Source organism: Oryzias latipes, chromosome 23, assembly GCF_002234675.1.
Source record: "Oryzias latipes chromosome 23, ASM223467v1".
Taxonomy (NCBI): domain Eukaryota; kingdom Metazoa; phylum Chordata; class Actinopteri; order Beloniformes; family Adrianichthyidae; genus Oryzias; species Oryzias latipes.
Window position 1 is genome coordinate 14,333,625 of NC_019881.2, and position 12,864 is coordinate 14,346,488.

General features: G+C 38.2%; 1 protein-coding gene across 16 annotated transcripts in view; it reads left to right on the plus strand.

The window, feature by feature from the left end:
- LOC101172041 (serine/threonine-protein kinase WNK1) overlaps nucleotides 1-10,290 on the plus strand; it is a 79,867-nt gene extending 69,577 nt beyond the window's left edge. For 11 of the 16 annotated variants that reach the window (XM_020714218.1, XM_020714209.1, XM_020714215.1 and 8 more), the window contains 5 exons: nucleotides 247-339; nucleotides 2,061-2,102; nucleotides 4,474-4,637; nucleotides 5,983-6,036; nucleotides 6,296-10,290. In XM_020714218.1, the coding sequence (XP_020569877.1) occupies nucleotides 247-339; nucleotides 2,061-2,102; nucleotides 4,474-4,637; nucleotides 5,983-6,036; nucleotides 6,296-6,709 (767 nt within the window). In that variant the 3' untranslated portion in view covers nucleotides 6,710-10,290. The remainder of the gene's footprint in view (nucleotides 1-246; nucleotides 340-2,060; nucleotides 2,103-4,473; nucleotides 4,638-5,982; nucleotides 6,037-6,295) is intronic. The other 5 variants (XM_020714212.1, XM_020714214.1, XM_020714213.1 and 2 more) reach the window with 5 other exon arrangements.
- Nucleotides 10,291-12,864: the final 2,574 nt, after the last annotated feature.

The window sequence follows — 12,864 nt, forward strand, 5'->3', positions numbered from 1 at the left end:
CGCAAACACGTGCACACAACTATAAGTGCTTTTATTTGTTCTGAGCGGATAACTGTGGGAAGGCTCATTCTGTTGTCGTTCTTTCTATTCACTCCTCTATCTTTCATGAACCTTTTTCTTCTTCTTTTTTTGTTTTCTCTCTTTTCTCTCATCATCTCCACCTCTCTGAACACCTACATGGTTTCCGTTACCCCTTGTTCTCTCTCGTCACCTCCCCCCTTCTCCTTCCCTCCTCCCTGTTTTCAGGCTGTGCAAAGTTCAGCTGGGGCTCAGAGCGTTTGGCCTTCAAGCCCGGTGGCAGAAGAACGCGCTTTCTGAGTACGCCCTGCTTGGCTCTTTGTGTGTAACGCTTTATTTCTTTGCTCTTCTCTTTTATCCTGCTTACTTACCTTCTGTTCAATGTTTGTGTTACTCTTAAAGAGATCCGTTAATTCCTGATCACTTTCTTTCTCAGACGAGGGTAATTTGTCAGTTAGTGCTGAATGCATTTTACTGTTTTTTTATTGAAGATCAAACTACGGCACACTTATTTTACATAGATTAGCAAACTTCTATATGGATTTCCTTTTTTAAATTCATTTTTGGTAGTCGCCACCTGAAGATCCACAGTGTTAACTGTGTCCCACTCCGATCATCTTTAGACTTATTTAAAATCATTACACTGGTCTTTTAATTGTGATAATACAACTTTTAGTCAAAATTTACAAAATACCTGTGTTCAGAGAGCTTGTGGCCTGCCCAACGCATTTTTGATGTCACAAATAAGCTTATTTTCAAACTGTATTTTTTTCATTTTAAAAACATCAAAACACCATTTTAATTGGGGTGGGTATTTAAATACTTTTTTTTAATTTCAGTTCTGCTTAAGCTGCAGACCAGTAGGGTTACAGATGGTATAATCAAGAGCAGAAAGTACTTGTAGTGAGCCCCCCTTTATTGGAAAACAAACCAAGAAGCAGCTGGTGTCTCTTTCGACTGTGGGATTAAGTCACTATGTTCTAATAAAGTCCCCCCCCCCATACCACCATGTTGAAAACAGTTCTGATCTGACTTACATGGTCTTTGGCACATGTGTACAAGATGGAAGGAAAGCCCAGCTTTGTGAATCCTTTGATTGAAAACGTCACCGCTGCCTTTTTTTTAGGAATATTTGGAGCAGTTTTTAACCTCAACTGAGTGTTTAGTGTTTTGAAATCCCCAAATAGTGTGAATTTGAGCATTTTTTACCCCCAGTAGTTTTGCTAAAATATTGAAAAAAGTTATAAGTTCAAACCTAAAAACTATCGGTTTTGTTTTATTTTATTTATATTTTAAAAATGTGTATTTAAAAATTAAAAGTGTTTTTAAAGTATGAAGTTAAAACTTATATTTTCCCAGTTATTTATTAATTTAAGCGCTGACATATTTGACAGATGTATTTTTCGGAACCCCCTGCAGCTCAAACCCTTTTTGCTCCTTCCCCTCACCCCCTCCCTCACTCATAGCCCTCACCACACCAGGATCCTCCCACCTCCACCCTGTCACTGCTCCACTCACGGGTGGGACTTATTAGCTAGTAACATATTCACTCTTAAATGCTTAATTGAAATGAATGGAATACACGATTGACCCGGGGGGGCAGAATCCGGCTCCTGGCTCCCCAGAAGCATCTTAAAACTTATTTTTCTGCCTGTGAGTGCAGGAAAAGCTTTTCTTCCAGAGAAGACAGAAGAGCTTTTAAAACTGCACTGTAAGAACATGAAGGTTCCTTTTTTAAGTGGCCTTTTTATTCCTATATTTGGTCTGAAAACACTAATCTTTCAATGTGATCTTTAATCAGATATTTAATTTAAATATAGAAGACTTGTACAATTTAGATTAAAAAAAACAACGTATCGTCCTAATGATCACTTTTCAACAGTTTGACAGGTTTTGAGGTGTTTTTTGTCAGCACAGCTCACTCACTGTTTTCTTTGGAGTAATTGTCACACTAGGATTGCACTGTTGTTGGTTGTGTGGTCATGTGGGCGGGGTTTAACTGTCTGTCTCCCAATCCTTGACTGTTGTCTCCGGGCGCACAGGGAAGATGGTGAAAAAAGTCTGCCCCTGCAACCAGCTCTGTAGTAACTATCTCTCTTTTTGGACTTTCCTCCCTCCATATTTCCACCCTCTGCTCGTTCAACCCCCACCCCCCCCCCACCCCCACCGTATATGAATTTTAATTTGACCGTAAGCCTCATTTGAGGGTCAGTTTGGTTCTATCGGTTGACAGGAGCTTTTGCAGTTTTAACACAAAAGGAGAGTTTTCAGTTTGAAATGGCTAAACTGATCTTCCAGACTCAAACTGATCCTGCATGCAGCCCCCCCCACCCCCCCCCACCCCCCCACCCCCACCCCCACCTCACCTCCTGATTTTGAACACTGAACAGCTTTTTACCTCTCTGCCTTGCTCCCTTTTTTCTACATTTCCCTCATTATGGTCTGAACTACAAAGACCAGAATTCCATGCTCCAGCAGTCAGTGGTGGTCTAGAGCCCCCCCTCCCCCCATTCTTACTCTTCTCCATTTTGTTTAGCATGAATTAGCAGTTTCGTTTTTGTCTGGACAGATGCAAAGTTTTCTCCTTTTTAAATTTCCCTGCATTTTCTGTTTGTTTTTTTTTATAAACATATTTCAGAACCATGCTGGCTTTTCATAGTTGGAATTCCAGGTGCTTTGGTTTAAGTTGTATAAAAAATATATCGGCAAAAGAATGTTGGCATTACCCTTGATAAAGAATAATGACTTTTGGAATTTCTGAATTATTTGTGCAAATACTGAAAAATTATAATTGCATTTTCAAAGCATTGCTTGCAAAATCTTTAATTCATTATTATTATTTTTTAGAAGGCCTATAAATTAAAGTAGACAACAGAAAACAGCAGTACCAAATCAAAAACAAGATAATAAATGCTAAAGTGCTGATTAGTCTTTACTACAAACTTCTTAGGAAGCCAGGAAGTGAGAACTTATTTAATACCAACCCTTTACAATTCTGTTTTTATATTATTTTTTTATTATATTATTGGTTAAAATGCTACAACCAGAAACAATAGACATACATGCCAACTCACATACTATACAAATATTTTTGAAACATTTTACACACATTCATATACCACCAGCCTGTTACTTTACAGAACCACTACATTCAAATCTTTTCTTAAAGGTCTTAAGTTTTCCTACTTTTACAAGAAATGGCTTTTATGACCAGCAGTTGCATAAAAAACAATAATTCAAAAACATCTTAGACAGGTTTGCTGTGGCAGAATTTAGTGAAAGCTGCTCAGTCATGACTGCCACCTTGAGGTTAAGGAAAGTATTACAATAAAAATATCAGTTTTAACTTTAAAAAAATGCTGCTTTTAATTGAAGTTTTTATTTTCAAGATGAACTGTATATGGCTTTGGGGAAAAAAAACTAAAGAAATATATTTCTTTTTGTACTTTTTGTACAATAAACTACAAAGTTGGTAAAAATCTAAGTTTCTCTGTAACTAAGTGATTGTAGATCCTACATTATTGGCAGGAATGTGCAAAATTGTTCTGTGGAATACATTTATTTCAAGCAATCAAAACTAAATGCCACAAAAGACAAACAGGAGAAATTTACATCTATATTAAATATTAAGATGATTAGTCGAGATTTGATTTGAAATAAAAAATTAGAATTAAAATTTATATTTATGTATTTATATACCGAAGTTTAAAATACATATAAATATGATGCAATAGTATTTACTCTTCATTAAATCTTATAGCTACAATCCATGGCTCATTGAATCCATGAAATGTGAAGTTTGCCCAAAAAAATTAGTTTTAATAATTGCTTTAAATTTTTCAATTAATTTCTATTTAATTGTATTCCTTAAAAAAGCGCCCTCCCCAAGGCGACGCTTTTACTGTCATGCCTACTGATTGTTAAACTTATTTTTCTCCACTTCTTCTGTTTGGCATTCAGATTTTTGTTCAGATCATCAGTAACCTGTCGCTTCTGTTAATCCTCACATTTCTAGGGTTTCCCACATGATAATATCGCCTCCAAAATGATTAAACACTTTTCTTTGTTTGTTTAGAAAAAAAATCATTTTCTCCATCTGTTGATGCACACAACAGTAAAAACAGTAATTTACAGGAATCTGTCAATCATCTCATGTTTGGTAGTTACTGTTTTTATTGTTTTTCTTTTTGTTTTGCTTTTTCAAGGCTTTTTTTTTCATTTAGTTAAAAATATCTAAGGATAAGGATCCAAACTACCACATTTGTAATATATTTATGTGGGAAGCTCTTGATTTCCATTGAGAAGTGTAAGCAAATACATTTTCTGACCATCTTTACCTGCCATTTAACTCACCTGACCAGTCTCCTTGTTAAAACCAGAAAATGTCACTTAATCTTCATCTTCACAATGGTTTTTCATCTCTTTTGACCCTCGTTTATCTTTGTATCACCACAGGGACGAACAGCACAAACGCAGTGGGTGGTTCTGGTCAAAGCCAAGATGGCTCCCAGTCTTTGCCGGCCAGCATATCCGCACCCCACCAGAGGAAAGGAACCTTCACAGATGACCTCCATAAACTGGTGGACAACTGGGCCAGAGACGCCATGAACCTCTCACAGGTTTGCTTTGATTTAGCGTCAGGTCCCAAAGTGAAAGTTGCGGTTAAAGGAGGAGAAAATACAGAATAGAAGAAATACTACATTGGTAACTGAAATAAACAAAGTGTTACCAGTGTTATAACAATTTAACAGATTGAACCAAGCTTAATTAAATGGAAAATATTGGATATAAACACAGAATGATTACATAATGCTACCAAATCATTATTATTATTGTTATTAATAATAAAGAGCTGCCTGAAAAACAATATAAAATAGATTCATTTAAATATTGAGGCTTGAAAACTTGAAAAAAGACACAAAGAAAGCATAGAAAAACACATGAACAAATACGTAAATGTGTACTTTTATAAATGTGTGTATTTTTAAGAAAAAGCTATTTATGAAGTAGGTCTGTGATGTCATTCATATCGTTCAGAGATTCACTTTCTGTCAAAAAAATGACGTTTGCTTAGTCCAGGCTCAGCTAACTTTAAGGCTGAAAGAGTCACTTTCTTACTGATTAAAACCCACCAACAAAAACTGAATTTCTGTCTTGCAAGAAACAAATCTTGTAAAGAAAGAAAGTTTTAATAGCAAAATAAAAAAACGTGTGTTAGTGACTAGAGTTTTTTTTTTTAAATAAAAATCCTTGGAGGACTGTTTTCTTTCCCCATTGGTAGATTTTTTCCCCCGCTTATGTAAAGCAACTACCAATGGGGTGAGAATTGTTGACGTATTTTTGGGACCTGTTTCTGCTTTGTGCTGTGTGCAAGAGTAGCAAAGTCCCCCCTTTTAGATATTTTTTTATGTACAACAATTGAATGAAAGTAGTGTTATATTGTTCTGTAAAAAAGCTATTTTAAGTTATTTTATTTTTGACAGTTGCACATGAAAGTTCCTTTCAAAATAAAACACATCCTGTATCGCAGAAGATTCTCCTGCTGCAGCAGATTTCCTGGAAGTAGGAAGTTGAAGTTTTAAGTTTTTATTTGGTTCTTCAAATATTACATTTCACATGAACCAAAAAATGAAAATAGATTAAAATGAATTAAAATGGAAGAAAGCCTGGTCAAACATGGTTTCTTCTAAAAAGACTTTAGTGCACTGTCATCCTTTTTTCTGTTGAATACATGACAATGATGTAGAATCTAATCATTTTTTAAAAATCTGTGCATGTAGATGTAATTCTATACTTTTAAGGGCAACAACACTGCTGTTCAGCAGAAAATTAGAATATGTACTTAAAGCCTATTCTAATAATAAACCACTTTTAACAATCATTCTGCTCATTTATGTATATAATTTGACTAGTTTTTGGATTCAACTTCCTGCTTTCTTTAACTTTTTTGGGGGGACTTTGCAGGGGAAGCGCAGTGCCAAGCAGCAGCAGGCCCCAACACAGGGACACAGCTATGAGGTTGGTGTGATCTGACTCCACATTACTCAGTTTTGTGCATCAAATATGCTGGTTTGATACTTCTGGGAGTAAACGTGAGCACAGACTCTTTCCTTTTCTAGCCATTATCTACAGAACTGGGTCTTTGACTAAAAAACTGTTTAGTCAGATGAGCAAAAGAGCCCAATTTTGCTTTTTGCAAATGCCAAATTGGTATCAGGAGCAAGATTGCTAAATGAGTTGCAACACTTTGTCATTTTGAAACTCTCCTTCCTCTCAGGTTATCCAGTCAGCCGGTCTGAGCAGGAAATTCTCAGCTCCCAGCCAATTATGTCCCAGCAGTTTAGGCGGGTCCGCCCACCTCCCTGCAAACCTCGCCTCCGCTACCTCTCTCGCAGCCCGCAAGGGCTCCTTGTGCCACCCTCCAGCCTCCTCCACTCCACCCACACACTTCATCCACTACACCCCGACTCCTGCCTACAGCGCACAATGGTCCGGCCCAGCTCTCAGCCTGTCAAACGCGCCTCCGGCACCGGTGCCGCCTCTGCTGGTGAGCACCTCTCAGCCTCTGGGCCCCTACCCCACCCCACAGGGCCATATTCCAGGGCACCCCCCTCTGCAGGCTTTCCATATGAGCAACACAATGCAGAAGTCAGTTAGCAGCCCGGGAGGACCCAACTTGAGGACAACGTAGGGCTCGGGATGTGGACTGCTACCACCTGAAAGGAAGTGAACAGGAGCGTCTCTTGGACTGGGAAAAAAAACTGATGGAACTGAAGGGGGGGGGGGTTAGTTCTGGACCGGATCAGGAAGAGGAACGAAAAAAGGAAATGCCTCTAATGGACAAATGAAAGAAAGAAGCGATCTGGTCCTCTCTTCTTTGCATGTGTGAGAAGATGCCACAGACACACACATGTGTGCACACACATGCACAATCTTCCTCCCTGCTCTGTGAGACTGACAGCTTTGCCAAAAGATCAAACAAAAAGGAAAACATGAGTGGTGTGCAATGTTAAAAGGCCAAAGAGGTTCATTGAGGGTCTTCTGGTAAATTAGAAGCTGCAGGGATGAGGAGGTTCTTTCACATCAGTCAAAGGAGGAGAGGAAAAACAAAGTCTTTGGTCCCTAGAGATAGCTAAAGTCCTAAAAAAAAGCTCTCAAGAATAATGGTGGATGCCAAAATGAAGCTCCTCCTCACAGCTAACAGGGAGGACACACGTTCAAATGTTCTGTAATTAAAGTCCTTATACAATTAAAAGAAAATATTTAGAGCAGAAAATGGGTCCAGGACGTCATTTTATCAAAGCACAAACTAAGCAGATGCACATCCGCATCACTCGTAGCCCTCAGGGTCTCCTCTGTTCGTCCCTCTGACTAGAGATTGAGAATGGAGGATGGACAGAGGAGAAACGGGGAGCAGAAGTGCACCGAAACGTGTGTTTACCATTTCCCTGCTCACTTTCTGACCGTCCTGGAGCCCCGCCTCCACATCCACCACTGTTCCTACATGCCTCTGTTCTCTGACCATCTGAAGCAATATCAGCAGTACGACAAAAACTCACCAGAAAAAGAATAAAGACACGTGGCCTTGTTATTAGAGTAATATCAGTGCTTGTACAGTTTACTTTTTAGAATGTCGCCTATGATGATTCCATTTTTTTTTTCTGTTGGGTTTGTTTGGCTGAAAACACACACACACCAAACGCATGAGACGGTTTTTTCAAGTAGAGAAGCAGCAGAAGTTTACCCATCATCCATTTTTAGTGTCATAACTTAGTTTGGGTTGAATGCAGTGTACATGATTGTTGCTAATGATTATTTAAAAAGACGCAAAACAAAAAAAAAACCGTGTTCTGTCAACGGACCTGTTTTCTGTGCACATCGCTGTACGATGTGGAAACACTGTGATTATTGTTGTTTATTAGCAAATGTTGTTGGACGACATTCGTTTTTGATGGGGGGGTTGATAGAGGAAAAAAGCATTCAGAAAGCAGTTTGGAGTCCTTTAACTTTCACTTCAGCTGTTTTTTTTTTAAAATGTGAAAAAAAAGTTCTTTTTTTCTCCTCGCTCCTGCTTTTGGTTCGAGGACACGCCTCCAAACAAATGCCTTACCGTTCGTCGTCGCACGCGATCGAATCGAAGGTCAACTGGTGAAACAAACGCCATAACACAGCAGATTAGTTGAAATTATGAACAAAATCAAGCTAGCTATTTTTTTCCTAATACAGTACTTGTATATCGACACTTTAAGTAGCCCCCCTACTTTATTAGCCTTTTCCCCGGGTTCTGTTAAATGAATGTATAAACCAATGGTGTCCACTTTAATGTACTTGAAACAAATCTTTTACTGTCTTGGCCCCCTCCCCACTGCCCAGTTTCCCTTAGAGCCTCTGGTTTGTCTGGAGGAACTCGTAGTGCCTTGAATCCGTTATGTCACTTCTTTTTGTTTTTTTAAAGTTGGAATGTCCAAACGGGATTTTGTGGGTGTTGGATGAGGCTGGTTTGGGATAGTTTAGGAATGTTACTCCATCCGTTGGATGTAAAGGTTTAAATCCTAAAAACAAAAGATGTGTCTGGTGCCGTTTTAGACCAAGCGTGACGTCTGAGTACCGCAGTCACCTTTTCCATCATTTGTGTCGATTCTGTTGCTTTCTGCTTTTTCAGACTTGGTAAAGATGTATCTGAAGCTCGGCCCGCTCCGTACTTGGGAGGCATTGATCTAAGCCTCTTATGTTCCCCAAATGTAATCTTCAATTTTTTGCATGAATGTCAGGCTTCCATCACACGATTGATTGTTTTTTGTTTTAGTCTCAAAAATGTGTGTTGTTTACCATTTATATTTGAAATTGGTTTAAATGTCTTCAAATAAACGGAAACTATTTAACATTTTCCATCAAAAAAATCAAATTAGATTTTGAAAAACACAACTTTTCTAGTCATTCATAATGTTTACTTCTATCTTGTTCTTGTTAAGTTGAGGTGACCACCAAAAAAAGAAATCAGTGTTTTCTTTATAGAAAAGTTTTGTTAAGCAAAATAGTTGTCAAAAAAGTCTGATTGGAATGAAGATGCTAACGGATGTGCTCAGCTGTTCGTCCTTCATTTGCAGGGATTTCTGCGAGTTCCTGTTGTGAAATCTTTGTCTCAGATCTGGCACCAACTTGGATGTCAAAGGTCACGTCTCTGCTTTTCCGCTGACATTAGATGTTACATTTTACTTTAAAATACACGAAAAAAAGTTTTCAGAAACAAAAATGTCCAGAAATCCCCCCCCCCAGCGATGCAACATTTTTACTACTAAGCGAGTTTGGTTGAAGCTGTGAAAAGTCCTAGAGCCACTTTGCTTTCTCTCATCAGATGTTTGATGATGTCTGGATTTGGTGCCATTTGTCTTTTTTTTGCAAACGTCAAAAGCAAAAACCCCTGAAAACAAGTCGACCTGCTTTTACTCACTGGAGCTCCTTGTTTTCCAGGCAGCATGGCTTTCAGTACTGATGATTTTCCCCTCTTAATCTTTTTTTTTTACGTCTCTACCACATAATTACTTACAATGCAATGGCTGCGATGCAGTAATATTAAAGTGACGGTTACTTATCAAACCATTACATTGCTGTTGGGTTTGACCTCAGTTTTTGCAACTCCTGTAGTTTTTGTTGGTGGGCTCTTACTGTGAAAGGCTTCAGGTGTTCTTATTGTGAAGGGGCCTGAAGCATTGGTTACATTATCGCTTGCATTAAAATCCAAAATAGTATTTTGTTGCTCTTTTTACAGTTTTAGGACTTGTTTTTTGCTTTTTACTGTAAACAACAAGACACAATAAAAGCCTCTGAATGCATCACCCAATTAACACAAACACACACTGTGGATACTGTGCGTTCCCTTGCTGTTTTATGTTGTTTTTTTTGTAGCTTAATCCTGTGAAACCATTTTGCTGTTACTAAAAGCATTTTGCAATAGTTTTTGTTTCCTCCGATGTGCTCACGTTTTCAAGTGTCGTTTTAAAGTCTCTAATAACGCCTAATTTAATTCAGTGGGTTTTTCTTTTTCTGTGTTGTGTTAGTCGTTGTAAAAAGGTGGTCCTTTGAATGGATGAGTGAAAGAAAACGACATTAAAAGTACCTTTAGGGAGTCGTAGGCAGCCTTTAACGGTATGGTTTGCACTAAGTATAGAGTGTTCGAGCTTCATATTAAAAACAACAAACTTTGCGCTACAGTACAATGAAATTTGTTACTTTATTTGTAAAAACCTAATAAAGAAAAGTTGTTTAAAAAAAGTGGATAGCGTTTTTGTCTTTTTTTAAGTGCTCTAAATATGTGAAAAATGTGTTTTTCTAATTTTGGGCATGCAGTATTCTTCTTGTCCACATGGGTGCAGCATTTCCCTGCATCTGTTTTCCAGATTACAGGTCTGCTTCCTGTTATCCAGGCCAGAATACTGCCTCTATTTTTTTTTTTTTTTTTTTTTTTCTATAATCAGGAAACGACTCATTTTGGGTTGAGAGTCCGAGCTTATCTGTCGCCTTGGAAACATGGAACATTGTTTGACCTGCCTATAAAACCAGAGGTAGAAGGAAGGAAGGAAGGGTTTCTGTTTCATTATACAATCAAAAATCCATCAGGAGGTTTTCCTGCTACTGATGTAAAAACTGCACAGCAAAAAATTGTCATTCTTCTTTTTGTTTTTTCTTCAAACTGAGCTGCTACTAAAATGTAGATCTCTTTTATTTATTTATTTATTTATTTTGAGCAGTTGGCATTTGAAAAGATGTGTGAGTAGAAAAAAGGTCAACTTTTAACTTTGAGGTATGATGTAACACTGAAGGCCTGACTCCCAGCAGGTTTACTGAGGACCATGAACCATTTGAGATAAAAGCAGATGTATTTTTTCCATATTATTTTATTTTTAAATATAAATATACCTTTTTTTAAGCCAAGGTACACTATGTCCTTGATAGAAATTCACTAGACCAGCCAAAAATGTTTAAAAATTAATAATAATAAATAAAATGAAATTGTAATAAAAATATGCAGTGATAATTATCAAAGTGTCTTAAATATGAATACAAGAAAATATTTTATGTAGTTGGAAAAGTACTTCTAACTACTCATCGTGAAAGCTGGGCCTGTTTGGATACAGTGGGACAAGAAGGTATTTAGTCAGCCACTAAGTTCTCCCACCTAAACAGAAGAGAGTCCTGTCATTTTCATCATAGGTATACCTCTACTTTAAGAGACAAAATGAGAAAAAAAGAAATCCAGAAAATCACATTGTCTAATTTTTTAAGAATTGAGGTTCAAATTATGGTGGAAAATAAGTATTTGGTCACCTACAAGCAAGATTCCCATAACTTCTTCTTTTAGAGGATCCTCTGTCCTCCACTCATTATCTGTATTAATGGCACCTGTTTGAACTGGTTATCTCTATAAAAGACACCTGTCCACAACCTCAGTCATACTACAAACTCCACCATGGCCAAGACCAACGAGCTGTCTATGGACACCAGAAGCAAATGTGATTATCTCACATACACCAGGCTGGGAAGACTGAATCTGCAATAGGTAAGGAGCTTGATGTGAAGAAATCAACGGTGAGAGCATTTTTAGGAAATGGAAGACATACAAGACCACTGATAATCTCCCTCCATCTGGGGCTCCCTGCCAGATCTCACCCTGTGGGGTCAAAATGATCACAAGAACCATGAGCAAAAATCCCAGAACCACACGGGGGGACCGAGTGAATGACCTGCAGAGAGCTGGGACCAAAGTAACAAAGGCTACTATCAGTAACACACAACACCGCCAGGGGCTCAGACCCTGCAATGCCAGACGTGTCCCATGCTAAAGCCAGTTCATGTACAGGCCGGTCTAAGGTTTGCTAGAGAGCATTTGGATGATCCAGAACAGGAATGTTCTATAGTCAGATGAAACCAAAATAGAACTTTTTGGGAAGAACTTTACTCATCATCATACTAAAAAGACTACTGGGAATGCTTTTACAATAGATCAAATGATGATTAGGGTGGGACTTTAACCATCAGTCAGGAAGATTTCTCCCCTCCTGACATAAATTGTCATTAAAAATTAAATGCAGAAGTCTCTGCTGGAGATAAGTTTTTTTATTTGCTGTTGTCTATTTAGTTGCTCTTGTGGTCTCCTGCATAAAATCCCCCCTGAGGTCTAATATGTCACTTTTTCACTTTTCAGCGTTAATCTTAACCCCGTCCTGTCATCTGCTTGAATGCCCAGATTACTCAGTAGGGAGCTGGGATGTCTCTCCCACAATACATGTGTTGGTGTGGAAGCGATCGCTTCATCTCGAGGATAAACAAAAAGGCAGATTTTGGGTTAAACCTAGCGGAGTAAAACCTTTTCATAAGTTAAGATACGATAAACCTGTTAAATAGGAGGTAAAACATCTTCAAGAGTGAAGAACAGAAACCCAACAGAGTATTTTTTTTATCCTTGGAGAGTAGGAGGCTTGAGACTCCAAACAGGTCCTTTGTTTTCTTCCAGACAGCAGACTGGAGCTGATGCTGCATGAGTCAAAACAGGCTTTACTTTAAGAGGGTGTTTGCAGCTATAGTGCATATCTGTTTAATCCAGAGACTCAAAGAATGTGTGTTCTGGATTCAAAGAGGTGAATGCAGAAAGATAAACGATGCACAAACCTCCGATCGCGGCACAGATCATCTGTTGAGATAAAGACATTCAAGAATTCTAACCGATCTTTGTTGGCGTCCACATTCACACATCTACAAGTCCTACAACGCCAGTCAGAAGTGACATTCAACACAATGTTCCCATAAAAATAAACTGGTAGCTTTTCCGTCGTTGTTGGATCAGCATTT